We start from the raw sequence: 19,678 nt of genomic DNA, 5'->3' as shown, positions 1-19,678 counted from the left end.
GGCTGATAAGGAGTTTTGTGGGAAGGAGAGAGATGGTGAGGTGTCAGCAGCTATGTTTTGGGAGGCCTTGAAGGCTGTGGCCAAGGGGAAATTATTTTGTTCAAGGCCCATGGGGATTGAATGAGGGGGAACGAGCAGAGGTGGTTATTGGATGAGATAGTGGAGTACTTGGCATCCCCACGAAGGAGCTGTTGGCAGAGGAAGTTGCTGCAGCAGTTTGACCAGTTGACAACAGGCAAGGCAGTGGGGCAGCTGTGGAGGGTGAGGGGGTGCAGTATGATTATGGGGAGAAGGTGAGTCAGATGTTGGCCCACCAGTTGCAGAGTCAGGCAGCGTCCAAGGAAATTTTGCAGGTGAGGGCGGAGAAGAGGAAGGGGGAGTCGGAGTTGGAGAGGATAAATGAGGTGTTTAAGGTTTTCTACGAGGGGTTGTATAGGACTGAACGAGGCGGAGGATATGGGGCAGTTTAAGGGAGGTGATGGAGTGTATTATTCAGACGCAGTGGAGGAAGGAACCGTGGCTGGGCGGCTTCCTGGCAGAGTTTTACAAGTGGTTGGCCCCCCCACCTGGTGGGTATGTTTAGTGCAGTGATGAAAAAAGAGGGACTTGACAGCGAAGTTAGCCCAGGCGGCGATTCCATTGATCCCCCCAAAAAGTAAGAACTCACTGGAGTGTAGGTCCCACAGGCCTGTTTCGTTGCTAAACATGGACATGAAAGTCCTGGTGAAGGTGCTGGTGTGTAGGTTGAAGGGGTGAGTCCCGGAGGTGTTTTTTGACGACAAAATGGGTTTTGTCAAGGGGAGGTAGTTCTCCAGTAACATTAGGAGGGTGTTGAACGTAATTATGGCTCCGTCAGGGGGACTGGACCAGAGGTGATGGTGTTCATGGAAGCGGAAAAGGCATTTGACCAGGTAGAGTGGAGGTACATGCTTAAAGTTCTGGGAAGGTTTGGACCGAAACTTGTGGCATGGGTTCGATTGTTGTAGGCGTCCCTCATGGCAGGTGTTCGAACGAAGGAGACGAGTCTAGGGTATTTTGGATTGCATTGAGGGACGAGGCAGGGGTGCCCACTGTCGCCCTTGTTATTTGCATTGGCAATTGAGCCCTTGGCGATGGCACTTCGGGCGTCGGCTGAGTGGCGAGGGATTGTGTGGGGGTAGGGAGCATTGGGTATCACTATGTGGATGACCTGTTGTTTGTGTTGGACCGTTCAAAAGTTTGGGCAAAATTATGGGCATGCTGGAGAGATTCGGGAGTTTTCCAGCTATAAGTTGAACATAGGGAAGAGTGAGGTGCTCCCAGTGAACGCGGCAGGGCGGTGGGGGAAAACCTGGGGGTGCAACTATTTAAGGCGGCAAGGGAGCAGTTTAGGTATATGATTCAGGTAACGCACAAGTGGGCGACAACCACAACGCATAGGTGGAACTTGGATGGTTAAGGGGGATTTTAACATTTGGAATATGTTGTACTTGACATTGACAGGGAGGGTGCAGGCGGTAAAGATGAATGTGCTGCCAAGGTTCTGGTTTGTTTTTCAGTCCCTTCCGATTTTTCTCCCCAAGGCCTTTTTCTAGAAGGTGGAGGTGCTGGTCTTGGAATTTGTGTGGGCAGGGAATGAAGAGGGCTCTGCTCAGGTTAGAGGAGGAATCCTGTAGTGGCTCACGTTTGAGGGCCTTGGTGATGGCCCCGTTGCCATTAGCTCAGAGGGGGTATATGGAGAGTCTGGTGGTGGAGTAGACTATTAAGATTTGAAATCAGCTGAGGAGGCACTTTAAATTGGACCAGATGTCGGTCTTGACACCACTGTATGAGAGCCACAGGTTTAAGGCAGGGGGATGGATGGGATGTGTAAGCAGTGGAGGGAGGAAGGGTTGGAACGGGTCAAGGATATGTTCTCGGAGGGGTAATTGGCTGGGTTGGATGAGCTGCGGGAGAATTACCGAGGGGGAGTGAGTTTAGGTACTGGCAGGCGCGGGATTGTGTGCGAAAGGAGCTACTGACATTCCCAAACTACCGGAGTACACACTGTTGGAGAAATTGCTGCTCCCAGGTGAGGTGGGGAGAGCTCGGGGACATATACGGGTGGTTGGGAGAGCAAGGAAAGGCACTGGTGGAAAGGATTAAGCGGAACGGGAGGGGGAGTTGAGGAAGGAGATAGGATGGGGTCTCTGGTGTGAGGCGAGGCGGTGAGTGAACTCAACTTCCTCCTGTGCTAGAATGAGCTTGATTTAGTTTAAATTAGTGCACAGGGTTCACAAGACTCGGGCTCGGATGAATGGGTTCTTCCCATAGGTAACATGTGGATGTGCGAAGTGTGGGCGGGGGGGGCGGCGAATCATGTTCACATCTTTTGGGGTTGTTGGAAGTTGGACAGCTTCTGGGAGGCGGTGTTTGGGATCGAAGATAGTGGGGGCAGAGGTGAAACCTGACCCATGGTGGTGATCTTTGGGGTTTCACAGGTGCCGGAGTTGCTAGAGGGGAAGGGGGCCAATGTCGCAGTCTTCACTTCTCTGAAGACCTGTCGACGGATTCTTTAGAATTGGAGGTCAGATATGTCACCGAGAGTTGCGGCTTGGCTGGGAAACCTGAATGAGTTTCTCTAGTTGGAAAAGATTAAGTTTGCCTGAAGGGGGTCAGAAGAGAGCTTCGAGGTAGGGCGGAGGCCGTTCAAGAGAAGCTGGTCATCGCCGGGGGGGGGGGGGGGGGGCGGCGGAGAAATGCCAATAAAAAGATTTATTTTTATTTTTATTTATAATCATAAGAGAGCATCCTATCGGGCTGCATCACAGCCTGGTATGGCAACTGCTCGACTCAAGACCGCAAGAAACTCCAGAGTCGTGAACACAGCCCAATCCATCACACAACCCCGCCTCACATCCATTGACTCCTTCTACACCTCCCGCTGCCTTGGAAAGCGGGCAGCATAATCAAAGATCCCTCCCACCCGGCTTACTCACTCTTCCAACTTCTTCCATCGGGCAGGAGATACAAAAGCCTGAGAACAAGCATGAACAGATTCAAAAACAGCTTCTTCCCTGCGGTTACCAGACTCCTAAACAACCCTCTTATGGACTGACCTGATTAATACTACATTCATGTATGCTTCACCCGATGCCGGTGTCTACGAATTTACATTGTGTACCTTGTGTTGCCCTATTATGTATTTTCTTTTCAGGTACTAAATGGTCTGTTTTGAGCTGCTCCTGGAAAAATATTTTTAACTGTACCTCGGTACACGTGACAATAAACAAATCCAATCCTATCTTTAAACAAAAATCTTAGCAAAGGGTCATTAGCTGGCAGATCTTTTAAGGGGCGGAAAGAAAAATGTTAACACCGTAACCTTTGTAGCTTCAAGCAATCTAAAGTCAAGGGATATTTTCTCAAGGCCCATTCTGATTAGAGTCATATTTACAAATCTATCCTTGATTCAAACAAAGACCAACTACAATGCAGGGAACAGTTGCAGAATGAAAAGATACAATCTGATAAAGAAAAAGTAGGGTGCAAGTAGGTCAAAGAACAATGGCAAGTGCTTGAGTATGATATATATAAAAAAAATATCTGATTGACATTAATATTACCTGATCAGGAAAACGTCGGATACTTTCTACCAGGTATTGGTAAGATTTCCAATCAGCAGCAATGACCTCGCCCAGCACAGGTATCACTTGAAAACTGTACAAATTGTAGAGCCTGGACAAAAGAGAACAGGTATTCTGTACCATTACAATAAGTACAAAACAATCCTAAAAATAAAGTGAGGAAAGGAAAATCCATTCTTATGAAAAAGAAAAGAGGATGCTTTGTCCAATGAGTATCCAAATAAGAGTCAAACCAGCTCTCAAATTCACAATGTCTGGGATAATGACAGGAAAAATGGTCTGAGTTCTCGGGTACGAACATCAGATGAGAGCAGGATTGGGCTCAAATATGGCTGAACCATCAAATTCAGAGATAAAGAATGGCAAGCTGATCAACATTTTAAAAAACATTTACATGATGTGGGCGTCGTTGGTGAAGCCAAAATTTACTGCCCATCCCTAGTTAACCTTCAGAAGGTGGTGGCGAGTTGCCTTCTTGAACCGCTGTAGTCACTAAGGTGTAGGTACACCCATTGTACTGCTAGGGAGGGAATTCTAGGATGTTACCCCAGCGACAGTGAAGGTACGCCGATATATTTCCAAGTCAGGGTGGTGAGTGACTTGGAGGGGAACCTCCAGGTGGTGAGGTTCCCAGGTTATCTGCTGCTCTTGTCCTTCTAGATGGTAGTGGTCATGGGTTTGGAAGGTGCTGTCTAAGGAACCTTGGCGAGTTACTGCAGTGCATCTTGTAGATGGTACACATGGCTGTCACTGTTCAGCAATGGAGAGTTTGAATGTTTGTGGAAGGGGGAGCAATCAAGCGGGCTGCTTTGTCCTGGGTGGTGTCAAGCTTCTTGTGTTATTGGAGCTGCACTCATCCAGGCAAGTGAAGAGTATTTCATCACACTCCTGACTTATGCCTTGCAGATGGTAGACAGGCTTGGAGGAGTCAGCTGAATTACTCGCTGTTGGATTCCTAGCCTTTGACCTGCTCTGGTAGCAACAGTATTTATATGGCTAGTCCAGTTCAGTTTCTAATCAATGGTAGTCCTCAGGATGATGATAGTGGGGGATTCAGCCATGGTAACGCCATTGAATGCGAAGAGGTGATGGTTAGATCCTTGCTTGTAAGAGATAGTCATTGCCTGACACTTGAGGCACAAATATTGTAGGATGAAGGTTGCCTATCGAACCACAGCCCAACACAAAGTCAGTCAATGTCCTCAGAAGAGGAAAGGATGAAGACGTATTCGCGGAGAAAATAAAAAGTTGGAACAGGGAGACAGTTCATGGGTGTACAAATACACTGTACTGGAGAATCATATGTGGAATTAGAGGGTGCGGGTTTGCATCCATTATTTCTCGTGCACTGCGCTGGCCTTTGGGCATAATATCGGAGTAACAATGGAAAAAGGGACAGAAATCTATTATACATTAGATTTTCACCAAGTTACTGCATTCAATAGAAAATGCTCGGAAAAACTCAGTAGGTAGTTTCACTCTCCACAGATGCTGCCAGACCGACCAAATTTTTCCAGATTGCCAGCATCCGCAGCACTTTGCATCATGTCGTGTTAAATTATGGATTTGATGGGTCCAAAAGGTTCACACCTCAAACAAGTTGGAGTTGAATGTCAATATGCTGAAATCATAATGAATAAGCAGTCCAGGCAATTTCCCAGTGGTCCTACCTACGAACCGCTGATTTATGCTGGAAGTTTAAAATAGGTAACTCGGCATCCAAGGGCAGAGTTGAATATGGAAACCGATTGACAAGAGATCCACCCAACGGTTATTGTTTAGGTGTATTCCTGAATATTTTGCTTTTTGTTTTTTAAAACTGTAACTTTGTTGGTCAGATGCCTTTAAGCAATGGTTTTGACAGAACTGGAACAGCAATGGCACAATGCATTTCCCCATTGAATTCTCCTAGACTAGTTCTGTTTGGAATGAAACATGGACAATTCTCTGCAATTAGATCACTTCCAATTCCAGCAGAATTGCACTTGATTCTTATTGTTCTGGACGGAGGTTCACAAGGGCCAGAACACATGACCTATTGAGTTCCCATAGCAGCTACTTCATCTAAATCCCAAACAAACAGGTAAACCTCATCAGCTGCCAGCAGAGTAAAACTCTGATCATTGTCCAATGCTCTCTGAGCAGCTGGCCCATGAAAAGCACTGGTTGTTGTAGACCACTACAGAAACTATTGACCTGCAAATTTCCCAACATATCGAGAAACGCCCAATAAGATAAGACTGCTTAAGCCTGTTGGTGCGAATGCAGGCAGGGTTACAGGTGTAAGAAATCTACAATCAAGTTCAATTTGAGAAAAATAATACGGCAGTCTCCCCCTCAGTAATAGAGTAACTGCAGCTAGCGGCACCCTCAACTGACACTAAACTTCTGCAGTCAGCAATCCCCTCAATAACAGAGTACTAGATGACTGCAGCCAGCTTCCCCACAGTCATAGAGGACAAGATAACTGTAGCCAGTTTCCCCCTCAGTAATACTAACATACTGCAGGCAGTTTCCCCCTCAGTAATACTAACATTCTGCAGCCAGTTTCGCCCTCGGTAAAGCTAAATTACAGCAACCAGTCTTCCGCGGTAATACTGAACTACTGCAGGCTGCTTCCCCCTCAGTAATGCTGAATTACCGCAGCCAGATTCCTCCTCGGTAATACTAAATTACCGCAGCCAGTTTCCCCCCATAGTAACACTAAATCATCGCAGCCAGTTTCCCCCTCGGTAATACTAAATTACAGGAGCCAGTTTGCCCCTCGGTAATACTAAATTACTGCAGCCAGTTTCCCCCCTCAGTAATACTAAATTACTGCAGCCAGTTTGCCCCTCGGTAACACTAAATTACTGCAGCCAGTTTGCCGCTCTGTAATACTAAATTACAGCAGCCAGTTTCCCCCTGCGGTAATACTAAATTACTGCAGCCAGTTTGCCCCTCGGTTACACTAAATTACTGCAGCCAGTTTGCCGCTCTGTAATACTAAATTACTGCAGCCAGTTTGCCCCTCGGTAATACTAAATTACTGCAGCAGGTTTGCCACTCGGTAATACTAAATTACAGCAGCCATTCCCCCCTCAGTAATACTAAATTACAGCAGCCAGTTTTCCCCCTCGGTAATACTAAATTACTGCAGCCAGTTTGCCCCTCAGTAATACTAAACTACTGCAGCCAGTTTCCCACTCAGTAATACTAAATTACTGCAGCCACTTCCCCCTCAGTAATACTAAATTACTGCAGCCAGTTTGCCCCTCGGTAATACTAAATTACTGCAGCCAGTTTGCCCCTCAGTAATACTAAATTACTGCAGCCAGTTCCCCTCCCCTCAGTAATACTAAATTACAGCAGCCAGTTTGCCCCTCGGTAATACTAAATTACTGCAGCCAGTTTGCCCCTCGGTAATACTAAATTACTGCAGCCAGTTCCCCTCCCCTCAGTAATACTAAATTACAGCAGCCAGTTTGCCCCTCGGTAATACTAAATCATCGTAGCCAGTTTCCCCCCTCAGTAATACTAAATTACAACAGCCAGTTTCCCATCTCGGTATACTAAATTACTGCAGCCAGTATCCCCCCTCGGTAATACTAAAATTACAGCAGCCAGTTTGCCCCTCAGCAATACTAAATTACAGCAGCCAGTTTGCCCCTCAGTAATACTAAATTACTGCAGCCAGTTTCCCCCCTCTGTAATACTAAATCATGGCAGCCAGATTTCCCCCTCGGTAATACTAAATTACAGCAGCCAGTTTCCCCCCTCTGTAATACTAAATCATGGCAGCCAGATTTCCCCCTCGGTAATACTAAATTACAGCAGACAGTTTGCCCCGCAATAATACTAAATTACAGCAGCCAGTTTGCCCTCAGTAATACTAAACTGCTGCAGCCAGTTTGCCCCCTCGGTAATACCAAATTACTGCAGCCAGTTTGCCCCTCGGTAACACTAAATTACTGCAGCCAGTTTGCCCTCAGTAATACTAAATTACAGCAGCCAGTTTCCCCCTGCGGTAATACTAAATTACTGCAGCCAGTTTGCCCCTCGGTTACACTAAATTACTGCAGCCAGTTTGCCGCTCTGTAATACTAAATTACTGCAGCCAGTTTGCCCCTCGGTAATACTAAATTACTGCAGCAGGTTTGCCACTCGGTAATACTAAATTACAGCAGCCATTCCCCCCTCAGTAATACTAAATTACAGCAGCCAGTTTTCCCCCTCGGTAATACTAAATTACTGCAGCCAGTTTGCCCCTCAGTAATACTAAACTACTGCAGCCAGTTTCCCACTCAGTAATACTAAATTACTGCAGCCACTTCCCCCTCAGTAATACTAAATTACTGCAGCCAGTTTGCCCCTCGGTAATGCTAAATTACAGCAGCCAGTTTGCCCCTCGGTAATACTAAATCAGCGCAGCCAGTTTCCCCCCTCGGTAATACTAAATTACTGCAGCAGTTTCCCCCCTCGGTAATACTAAACTGCTGCACCCAGTTTCCCCCCTCGGTAATACTAAATCAGCGCAGCCAGTTTCCCCCCTCGGTAATACTAAATTGCAGCAGCCAGTTTCCCCCCTCGGTAATACTAAATTGCAGCAGCCAGTTTGCCCCTCAGTAATACTAAATTACAGCAGCCAGTTTGCCCCTCAGCAATATTAAATTACAGCAGCCAGTTTGCCCCTCAGTAATACTAAATTACTGCAGCCAGTTTCCCCCCTCTGTAATACTAAATCATGGCAGCCAGATTTCCCCCTCGGTAATACTAAATTACAGCAGACAGTTTGCCCCGCAATAATACTAAATTACAGCAGCCAGTTTGCCCTCAGTAATACTAAACTGCTGCAGCCAGTTTGCCCCCTCGGTAATACTAAATTACTGCAGCCAGTTTGCCCCTCGGTAACACTAAATTACTGCAGCCAGTTTGCCGCTCTGTAATACTAAATTACAGCAGCCAGTTTCCCCCTGCGGTAATACTAAATTACTGCAGCCAGTTTGCCCCTCGGTTACACTAAATTACTGCAGCCAGTTTGCCGCTCTGTAATACTAAATTACTGCAGCCAGTTTGCCCCTCGGTAATACTAAATTACTGCAGCAGGTTTGCCACTCGGTAATACTAAATTACAGCAGCCATTCCCCCCTCAGTAATACTAAATTACAGCAGCCAGTTTTCCCCCTCGGTAATACTAAATTACTGCAGCCAGTTTGCCCCTCAGTAATACTAAACTACTGCAGCCAGTTTCCCACTCAGTAATACTAAATTACTGCAGCCACTTCCCCCTCAGTAATACTAAATTACTGCAGCCAGTTTGCCCCTCGGTAATGCTAAATTACAGCAGCCAGTTTGCCCCTCGGTAATACTAAATCAGCGCAGCCAGTTTCCCCCCTCAGTAATACTAAATTACTGCAGCAGTTTCCCCCCTCAGTAATACTAAATCAGCGCAGCCAGTTTCCCCCCTCGGTAATACTAAATTACAACAGCCAGTTTCCCCCCTCGGTAATACTAAATTACAGCAGCCAGTTTCCCCCCTCGGTAATACTAAATTACTGCAGCCAGTTTCCCCCCTCGGTAATACTAAATTACTGCAGCCAGTTTCCCCCCTCGGGAATAGTAAATTGCTGCAGCCAGTTTGCCCCCTCGCTAATACTAAATTACTGCAGCCAGTTTCCCCCGTCGGGAATAGTAAATTACTGCAGCCAGTATCCCCCCTCGGTAATACTAAATTACTGCAGCCAGTTTGCCCCTCAGTAATACTAAATTACAGCAGCCAGTTTGCCCCTCAGTAATACTAAATTACTGCAGCAGTTTCCCCCCCTCTGTAATACTAAATCAGCGCAGCCAGTTTCCCCCCTCGGTAATACTAAATTACTGCAGCAGTTTCCCCCCTCTGTAATACTAAATTACTGCAGCAGTTTCCCCCCTCTGTAATACTAAATCAGCGCAGCCAGTTTCCCCCCTCGGTAATACTAAATTACAGCAGCCAGTTTCCCCCCTCGGTAATACTAAATTACAGCAGCCAGTTTCCCCCCTCGGTAATACTAAATTACTGCAGCCAGTTTCCCCCCTCGGGCATAGTAAATTACTGCAGCCAGTTCCCCCCCTCAGTAATACTAAATTACAGCAGCCAGTTTCCCCCCTCGGTAATACTAAATTACAGCAGCCAGTTTCCCCCCTCGGTAATACTAAATTACTGCAGCCAGTTTCCCCCCTCGGGCATAGTAAATTACTGCAGCCAGTTTCCCCCCTCCTCAGTAATACTAAATTACAGCAACCAGTTTTCCCCCTCGGTAATACTAAATTACAGCAGTCAGTTTCCCCCCTCGGTAATACTAAATTACTGCAGCCAGTTTGCCCCTCGGTAATACTAAATTACTGCAGCCAGTTCCCCTCCCCTCAGTAATACTAAATTACAGCAGCCAGTTTGCCCCTCGGTAATACTAAATTACTGCAGCCAGTTTGCCCCTCAGTAATACTAAATTACTGCAGCCAGTTCCCCTCCCCTCAGTAATACTAAATTACAGCAGCCAGTTTGCCCCTCGGTAATACTAAATTACTGCAGCCAGTTTCCCCCCTCTGTAATACTAAATAATCGCAGCCAGTTTCCCCCCTCAGTAATACTAAATTACAGCAGCCAGATTCACCCTCAGTAATACTAAATCATCGTAGCCAGTTTCCCCCCTCAGTAATACTAAATTACAGCAGCCATTCCCCCCTCAGTAATACTAAATTACAGCAGCCAGTTTGCCCCTCAGCAATACTAAATTACAGCAGCCAGTTTGCCCCTCAGTAATACTAAATTACTGCAGCCAGTTTGCCCCTCTGTAATACTAAATTACTGCAGCCAGTTTCCCCCCTCTGTAATACTAAATCATGGCAGCCAGATTTCCCCCTCGGTAATACTAAATTACAGCAGACAGTTTGCCCTCAGTAATACTAAATTACTGCAGCCAGTTTCCCCCCTCTGTAATACTAAATCATGGCAGCCAGTTTCCCCCCTCGGTAATACTAAATTACAGCAGCCAGTTTGCCCCTCAGCAATACTAAATTACAGCAGCCAGTTTGCCCCTCAGTAATACTAAATTACTGCAGCCAGTTTCCCCCCTCTGTAATACTAAATCATGGCAGCCAGTTTTCCCCCTCGGTAATACTAAATTACAGCAGCCAGTTTGCCCCTCAGCAATACTAAATTACAGCAGCCAGTTTGCCCCTCAGTAATACTAAATTACTGCAGCCAGTTTCCCCCCTCTGTAATACTAAATCATGGCAGCCAGATTTCCCCCTCGGTAATACTAAATTACTGCAGCCAGTTTCCCCCCTCTGTAATACTAAATCATGGCAGCCAGATTTCCCCCCTCGGTAATACTAAATTACAGCAGCCAGTTTGCCCCTCGGTAATACTAAATTACAGCAGACAGTTTGCCCCGCAATAATACTAAATTACAGCAGCCAGTTTGCCCTCAGTAATACTAAACTGCTGCAGCCAGTTTGCCCCCTCGGTAATACTAAATTACTGCAGCCAGTTTGCCCCTCGGTAACACTAAATTACTGCAGCCAGTTTGCCCCTCGGTAATACTAAATTACTGCAGCCAGTTTCCCCCCATGGTAATACTAAATTACTGCAGCCAGTTTCTCCCCCTCAGTAATACTAAATTATAGCAGCTAGTTTGTCCCTCGGTAATACTAAATTACTGCAGCCTGTATCCCCCCCTCGGTAATACTAAATTACAGCAGCCAGTTTCCCCCCTCGGTAATACTAAACTGCTGCAGCCAGTTTCCCCACTCGGTAATACTAAATCATCACAGCCAGTTTCACCCCTCGGTGATACTAAATTACCACAGCCAGTTTCACCCCTCGGTGATACTAAATCATCACAGCCAGTTTCCCCCCTCAGTAATACTAAATTACTGCAGCCAGTTTCCCCCCTCAGTAATACTAAATTACTGCAGCCAGTTTCCCCCCTCAGTAATACTAAATTACTGCAGCCAGTTTCCCCCCTCAGTAATACTAAATCATCGCAGCCAGTTTCCCCCTCGGTGATACTAAATTACAGCAGCCAGTTTCCACCCTCTGTAATACTAAACCATCGCAGCCAGTTTTCCGCTCAGTAATACTAAATCACTGCAGCCGGTTTCCCAACTCGGTAATACTAAATTACAGCAGCCTGTTTCCCCCCTCAGTAATACTAAATTACAGCAGCCTGTTTCCCCACTCGGTAATACTAAATTACAGCAGCCTGTTTCCCCCCTCAGTAATACTAAATTACAGCAGCCAGTTTGCCCCTCAGTAATACTAAATTACAGCAGCCAGTTTGCCCCCTCGGTAATACCAAATTACAGCAGCCAGTTTGCCCCCTCAGTAATACCAAATTACTGCAGCCAGTTTCCCCCCGCGGTAATACTAAATGACTGCAGCCAGTTTCCCCCCTCGGTAATACTAAATTACTGCAGCCAGTTTCCCCCCTCGGTAATACTAAATTACTGCAGCCAGTTTCCCCCCTCGGTAATACTAAATTACTGCAGCCAGTTTCCCCCCTCGGTAATACTAAATCATCGCAGCCAGTTTCCCCCCTCAGTAATACTAAATTACAGCAGCTAGCTTGTCCCTCGGTAATACTAAATTACTGCAGCCTGTATTCCCCCCTCGGTAATACTAAATTACAGCAGCCAGTTTCCCCCCTCGGTAATACTAAATTACAGCAACCAGTTTCCCCCCTCAGTAATACTAAATTACAGCAGCCAGTTTGCCCCTCAGTAATACTAAATTACAGCAGCCAGTTTGCCCCTCAGTAATACTAAATTACAGCAGCCAGTTTGCCCCTCAGTAATACTAAATTACAGCAGCCAGTTTGCCCCTCGGTAATACTAAATTACAGCAGCCAGTTTGCCCCTCAGTAATACTAAATTACAGCAGCCAGTTTCCCCCCTTGGTAATACTAAATTACAGCAGCCAGTTTCCCCACTCAGTAATACTAAATTACAGCAGCCAGTTTGCCCCTCAGCAATACTAAATTACAGCAGCCAGTTTCCCCCTCGGTGATACTAAATTACAGCAGCCAGTTTCCACCCTCTGTAATACAAAACCATCGCAGCCAGTTTTCCGCTCAGTAATACTAAATCACTGCAGCCGGTTTCCCAACTCGGTAATACTAAATTACAGCAGCCTGTTTCCCCCCTCAGTAATACTAAATTACAGCAGCCAGTTTGCCCCTCAGTAATACTAAATTACAGCAGCCAGTTTGCCCCCTCGGTAATACTAAATTACAGCAGCCAGTTTCCCCCCGCGGTAATACTAAATTACTGCAGCCAGTTTCCCCCCTCGGTAATACTAAATTACTGCAGCCAGTTTCCCCCCTCGGTAATACTAAATTACTGCAGCCAGTTTCCCCCCTCGGTAATACTAAATTACTGCAGCCAGTTTCCCCCCTCGGTAATACTAAATCATCGCAGCCAGTTTCCCCCCTCAGTAATACTAAATTACAGCAGCTAGTTTGTCCCTCGGTAATACTAAATTACTGCAGCCTGTATTCCCCCCTCGGTAATACTAAATTACAGCAACCAGTTTCCCCCCTCAGTAATACTAAATTACAGCAGCCAGTTTGCCCCTCAGTAATACTAAATTACAGCAGCCAGTTTGCCCCTCGGTAATACTAAATTACAGCAGCCAGTTTGCCCCCTCAGTAATACTAAATTACAGCAGCCAGTTTCCCCCCGCGGTAATACTAAATTACTGCAGCCAGTTTCCCCCCTCGGTAATACTAAATTACTGCAGCCAGTTTCCCCCCTCGGTAATACTAAATTACTGCAGCCAGTTTCCCCCCTCGGTAATACTAAATTACTGCAGCCAGTTTCCCCCCTCGGTAATACTAAATCATCGCAGCCAGTTTCCCCCCTCTGTAATACTAAATTACAGCAGCTAGTTTGCCCCTCAGTAATACTAAATTACTGCAGCCAGTTTCTCCCCTCAGTAATACTAAAATTACAGCAGCCAGTTTCCCCCCTCGGTAATACTAAATTACAGCAACCAGTTTCCCCCCTCAGTAATACTAAATTACAGCAGCCAGTTTCCCCCCGCGGTAATACTAAATTACTGCAGCCAGTTTCCCCGCTCGGTAATACTAAATTACTGCAGCCAGTTTCCCCCCTCGGTAATACTAAATTACTGCAGCCAGTTTCCCCCCTCGGTAATACTAAATTACTGCAGCCAGTTTCCCCCCTCGGTAATACTAAATTACAGCAGCCAGTTTGCCCCTCGGTAATACTAAATTACTGCAGCCAGTTTGCCCCTCGGTAATACTAAATCATCGCAGCCAGTTTCCCCCCTCAGTAATACTAAATTACAGCAGCTAGTTTGTCCCTCGGTAATACTAAATTACTGCAGCCTGTATTCCCCCCTCGGTAATACTAAATTACAGCAACCAGTTTCCCCCCTCAGTAATACTAAATTACAGCAGCCAGTTTTCCCCTCAGTAATACTAAATTACAGCAGCCTGTTTCCCCACTCGGTAATACTAAATTACAGCAGCCAGTTTGCCCCTCAGTAATACTAAATTACAGCAACCAGTTTCCCCCCTCAGTAATACTAAATTACAGCAGCCAGTTTGCCCCTCGGTAATACTAAATTACAGCAGCCAGTTTGCCCCTCGGTAATACTAAATTACAGCAGCCAGTTTGCCCCTCGGTAATACTAAATTACAGCAGCCAGTTTGCCCCTCAGTAATACTAAATTACAGCAGCCAGTTTGCCCCTCGGTAATACTAAATTACAGCAGCCAGTTTGCCCCTCAGTAATACTAAATTACAGCAGCCAGTTTGCCCCTCAGTAATACTAAATTACTGCAGCCAGTTTGCCCCTCGGTAATACTAAATTACAGCAGCCAGTTTGCCCCTCAGTAATACTAAATTACAGCAGCCAGTTTGCCCCTCGGTAATACTAAATTACAGCAGCCAGTTTGCCCCTCGGTAATACTAAATTACAGCAGCCAGTTTGCCCCTCGGTAATACTAAATTACAGCAGCCAGTTTGCCCCTCAGTAATACTAAACTACAGCAGCCAGTTTGCCCCTCAGTAATACTAAATTACAGCAGCCAGTTTGCCCCTCGGTAATACTAAATTACAGCAGCCAGTTTGCCCCTCGGTAATACTAAATTACAGCAGCCAGTTTGCCCCTCAGTAATACTAAACTACAGCAGCCAGTTTGCCCCTCAGTAATACTAAATTACAGCAGCCAGTTTGCCCCTCGGTAATACTAAATTACAGCAGCCAGTTTGCCCCTCGGTAATACTAAATTACAGCAGCCAGTTTGCCCCTCGGTAATACTAAATTACAGCAGCCAGTTTCCCCCCTCAGTAATACTAAATTACAGCAGCCAGTTTGCCCCTCGGTAATACTAAATTACAGCAGCCAGTTTGCCCCTCAGTAATACTAAATTACAGCAGCCAGTCTGCCCCTCGGTAATACTAAATTACAGCAGCCAGTTTGCCCCTCGGTAATACTAAATCATCGCAGCCAGTTTCCCCCCTCGGTAATTCTAAATTACAGCAGCCAGTTTCCCCCCTCTGCAATACTAAATCACCACAGCCTGTTTCCCCACTCGGTAATACTAAATTACAACAGCCAGTTTCCCCCCTCTGTAATACTAAATTACAACAGCCAGTTTTCCCCTCAGTAATACTAAATCACCGCAGCCTGTTTCCCCACTCGGTAATACTAAATTACAGCAGCCAGTTTCCCCCCTCTGTATTACTAAATTACAGCAGCTAGTATTCCCCTCGGTAATACTAAATTATCACAGACAGCTTCCCCCCCCCCCCTCAGTAATACTAAATTATCGCAGGCAGTTTCCTCCCTCGGTAATTCTAAATTACAGCAGCCAGTTTCCCCCCTCTGCAATACTTAATCAACACAGCCAGTTTTCCCCCTCTGTAATACTAAATCACCACAGCCTGTTTCCCCACTCTGTAATACTAAATTACAGCAGCCAGTTTCCCCCCTCTGTATTACTAAATTACAACAGCCAGTTTTCCCCTCAGTAATACTAAATCACCGCAGCCTGTTTCCCCACTCGGTAATACTAAATTACAGCAGCCAGTTTGCCCCCTCTGTATTACTAAATTACAGCAGCTAGTATTCCCCTCGGTAATACTAAATTATCGCAGACAGCTTCCCCCCCCCCCCTCGGTAATACTAAATTATCGCAGCCAGTTTCCTCCCTCGGTAATACTAAATTACAGCAGCCAGTTCCGCCCCCCCCCCCCCCCTCTGTAATTGTAAATGCCCTCCGCAATACTAACTTACTGTCGCCAGTTTCCCCTCAGTAATACTAAATTATTGATGCTACCATCCTGCTTTATAATCCTAGTGTACTATTGGCACCTGGAAATGATTGGATTCTGTACTTTGCTGAATTCCAAACACAGGAACCTGCCACCTGGTTTCAGAACTCGATAGGCCTCTTGCAACACCTGGTAAGAAGAAAACGGACAGTCAGCGTCAGGGTTTCTTACATGGATATTTTCTTGCATTGTTAAGAGTTGAACAGAGGACTTCCGGTTGCGGCTATGCCTAGGTAGGTCGCACGTTCGGCAGCTCCCGCCGGGAACGGACTTTTGGGCTCTTCAGAGGGGCCCCAACGGCAATTGTTCGACGGCTCCCAGTGTGGGAAGGTGACAGCAAGGTTCCCCTGACATTATATGGAATGGACCAGGAGTGGAGCGGTTAAAAAAGTGATCCTGGTGCAGCGGAAAGTGTGAGGGAGGAAAAGCAAGATGGCGGCGGGTGGAGACCAAACAGCATGGGCGCAGTGGTCGCAGGAGCAGCAGGAGTTCCTCAAACGCTGCTTTGCGGAGCTGAAGACAGAAATGCTGGCGCCAATGAAGGCTGCAATTTAGAAGCTTGTGGAGACCCAGAAGGCCCAAAGGGCGGCGATCCAGGAGGTGCGGCAAAAAGCCTCGGAGAACGAGGACGAGATCTTGGGCCTGGCGGTGAAGGTGGAGGCGCTGCACAAGAGGTGGCAGGAACAATTTGAGGACCTAGAGAATAGGTCGAGGAAGAAGAATCTTCGGATTCTGGGTCTCCCTGAAGGAGTGGAGGGGCCCTATGCCGGGGCATATACGAGCACGATGCTCAATTCGCTGATGGGCGCGGGAGCTTTCCCGAGGCCCCTGGAGCTGGATGGGGCTCATCGGGTCCTGGCAAGGAGACCCAAAGCCAACGAGCCGCCAAGGGCTGTAGTGGTGAGGTTCCACCGCTTTATGGACAGGGAGTGTGTCCTGAGATGGGCCAAAAAGAACGGAGCAGCAGGTGGGAGAACACGGAGATCCGTATTTACCAGGACTGGAGTGCAGAGGTGGCTAAGAAGAGAGCTGGTTTTAACCGGGCTAAGGCGGTTCTCCATCGGAAGGGGGTGAAGTTCGGGATGCTGCAGCCAGCACAATTGTGGGTCACGTTCCAAGATCGGCACCATTATTTTGAAACGCCTGATGAGGCATGGAACTTTATCCAGGCTGAAAAGTTGGACTCAAACTGAGGGTTTGTCATGGGGGGATGTTTACTATGTTTACCGCGTTTGGGGAATGTTCTTTTTGTTTTGGTGCTGGGTGGGGATGGGTGAATGGATTTGATGTGGGGGCTGTGGGAGAGTGTGGGCGTCGGTGTTGGAGACGCAGGGCCCCGTGGAGGAAGAGGGGTGGTGGAGGCGCGGGGATGGGGAGTTGGGGTAAGGCCGCAAAAAGGAGCTGCGCCAGAGGGGGGCGGGGGCCGGCTCAGATGTAAAGCGCAGGCTTTTTCCTGCGCTAGGGAAGGATGGGAGCGGGGCTGGGGGGGGGGGGGGGGGGGGGCAGTGCTGGAGAGGAGCGCACACTGACTGCCAAGGGATGGGGGGATTCTCACACTGGGGGGTCGATGGAATGGCAGGAGGCGCTGGGGTCAGCTGACTTACGGAGTGTCACGGGGGGACCAAAATGGCTAGACGAGGATCTAGCGGCGGGGGGGGGGGGGGGGGGGGGGGGAAGAAGAGAACTGGTTGCTGCTGCAATGGCCAAAGGGGAGCTGGAAGTAGGAGAGGTGGTCGGGGCGGGGGTCCGCCACCTGGGGGACTGGAGGGTGCGGGAGGCGCGGGCACATGGCTGGCCTGTGTGCGGGCGGGTGCGGGGGTGTATTGAAAGATACTTTGGATGCCAATGACAACGGGGAGGTGCAGGTGGGGGTAGTCTGGGAGGCGTTGAAGGCAGTGGTCGGGGAGAGCTAATCTCCATTAGGGCCCACAGGGAGGAAAGAGAGAGGGAGAGATTGGTGGGGGAGATTTTAAGGGTGGACAGGAGTTATGCAGAGGCACCCCGAGGAGGGGCTATTTAGGGAGCGACGGAACCTCCAGACGGAATTCGACCTGATGACTACGGGGAAAGCAGAGGCACAGTGGAGGAAAGCGCAAGGGGCGGGTTATGAGTATGGGGAGAAGGCGAGTCGGATGCTGGCACATCAGCTTCGTAAGAGGGAGGCAGCGAGAGAGATTGGTGGAGTTAGGGACAGAGGGGGGAATACAGTGCGGAGAGAATAAACGAGGTATTTAGGGACTTCTATGGGGATCTGTACAGGTCTGAGCCCCCAGCGGTGGAGGGGGGGGATGCGACGATTCCTAGATCAGCTGAGGTTCCCGATTGTGGAGGAGAGAGCAGATGGCTGGTTTGGGGGCGCCGATTGGGCTGGAGGAGCTGGTTAAAAGGATTGGGGAACATGCAGGTGGGGAAGGCCCCGGAGACGGATAGGTTCCCGGTTGAATTTTATAGGAAATACGTGGACCTGCTGGACGTGGACCTGCTGGGCCCATTGCTAGTGAGGACTTTTAATAAGGCGAGGGAGGAGGGGACCATGCCCCCGACAATGTCTAGGGCTCTGATTTCTTTGATCTTGAAGCGGGACAAGGATCCATTGCAATGTGGGTCGTATAGACCGATCTCGTTCCTCAATATTGACGCTAAGTTGCTGGCGAAGGTGCTGGCTACGAGAATTGAGGACTGTGTCCCAGGGGTGATTCATGAGGACCAGATGGGATTCATGAAGGGTAGGCAGCTAAACACAAAAGTGCGGAGACTCCTCAATGTGATTATGATGCCCTCGGTGGAAGGGGGAAGCGGAGGTAGTGGCAGCTATGGATGCGGAGAAGGCCTTTGATCGGGTAGAGTGGGAGCATCCTTGGGAAGTGTTGCGGAGGTTTGGGTTCGGGGAGGGGTTCATCAGTTTTTTTTGTTTTTTAAAATATATATTTTATTCAAATTTTTCGGCCAAACAGAACAATACAAAAGGTTTTTTCCCTTTTTACAACAATAAAACAATATAAATAAGTGACAGTTTTTAACAAATAAATAATATATAAACTAAATGGCAACTGCCATAACAAAAATAATAACTCTCCCCGATAATAAAATCAAACAGTCCAATATACATAGCCAAGTACAAATATCTATACAAAAACACCCCTGAGGACCCTCCTGAGCCCCCCCCCCCCCCCCCCCCCCCCCCCCCTTGGGTTGCTGCGGTTACCTTCCCATTTCCTTTATCGTTCTGCGAGGTAGTTAATGAACGGTTGCCACCCACCTGGTGAACCCTTGAGCAGAGCCCCCTAGTGCGAACTTTATCCGTTCTCGTTTTATAAACCCTGCCATCGTTTATCCAGGTCTCCACGCCCGGGGGTTTGACTTCCTTCCACATAAGCAATATCCTTCGCCGGGCTACTAGGGACGCAAAGGCCAAAACATCAGCCTCTCTCGCCTCCTGCACTCTCGGCTTTTCTGCAACCCCAAATTTAGCCAACCCCAGCTTGGCTCGACCCGGACCCCCACCACCTTCGAAAGCACATTTGCCACCCCCACTCAGAACCCCTGCAGTGCCGGGCATGACCAAAACATGTGGGTGTGGTTTGCTGGGCCTCGCGCGCATCGCCCACACCTATCCTCTACCCCAAAAAATTTACTGAGCCTTATCTCCGGTCATATGTGCCCCTGTGCAAAACCTTGAATTGTATCAGGCTTAGCCTGGCGCACGAGGACGAAGAGTTTACCCTACGTAGGGCATCTGCCCACAGCCCCTCTT

At 47.9% G+C, this 19,678-nt stretch overlaps 1 protein-coding gene across 1 annotated transcript in view; it reads right to left on the bottom strand.

The window, feature by feature from the left end:
• The window catches only part of coq5 (coenzyme Q5, methyltransferase), a 40,326-nt gene that overhangs the window by 3,808 nt on the left and 16,840 nt on the right, over positions 1–19,678 (bottom strand). The window contains 2 exon segments of the mRNA XM_072497504.1: positions 3,585–3,696; positions 15,965–16,053. Of these exon segments, the coding sequence (XP_072353605.1) occupies positions 3,585–3,696; positions 15,965–16,053 (201 nt within the window).

Source organism: Scyliorhinus torazame, chromosome 1 (genome assembly GCF_047496885.1).
Source record: "Scyliorhinus torazame isolate Kashiwa2021f chromosome 1, sScyTor2.1, whole genome shotgun sequence".
Taxonomy (NCBI): Eukaryota; Metazoa; Chordata; class Chondrichthyes; order Carcharhiniformes; family Scyliorhinidae; genus Scyliorhinus; species Scyliorhinus torazame.
The sequence above is the reverse complement of the archived record's forward strand: the minus strand, read 5'-3'. Positions and strand labels throughout refer to the sequence as shown.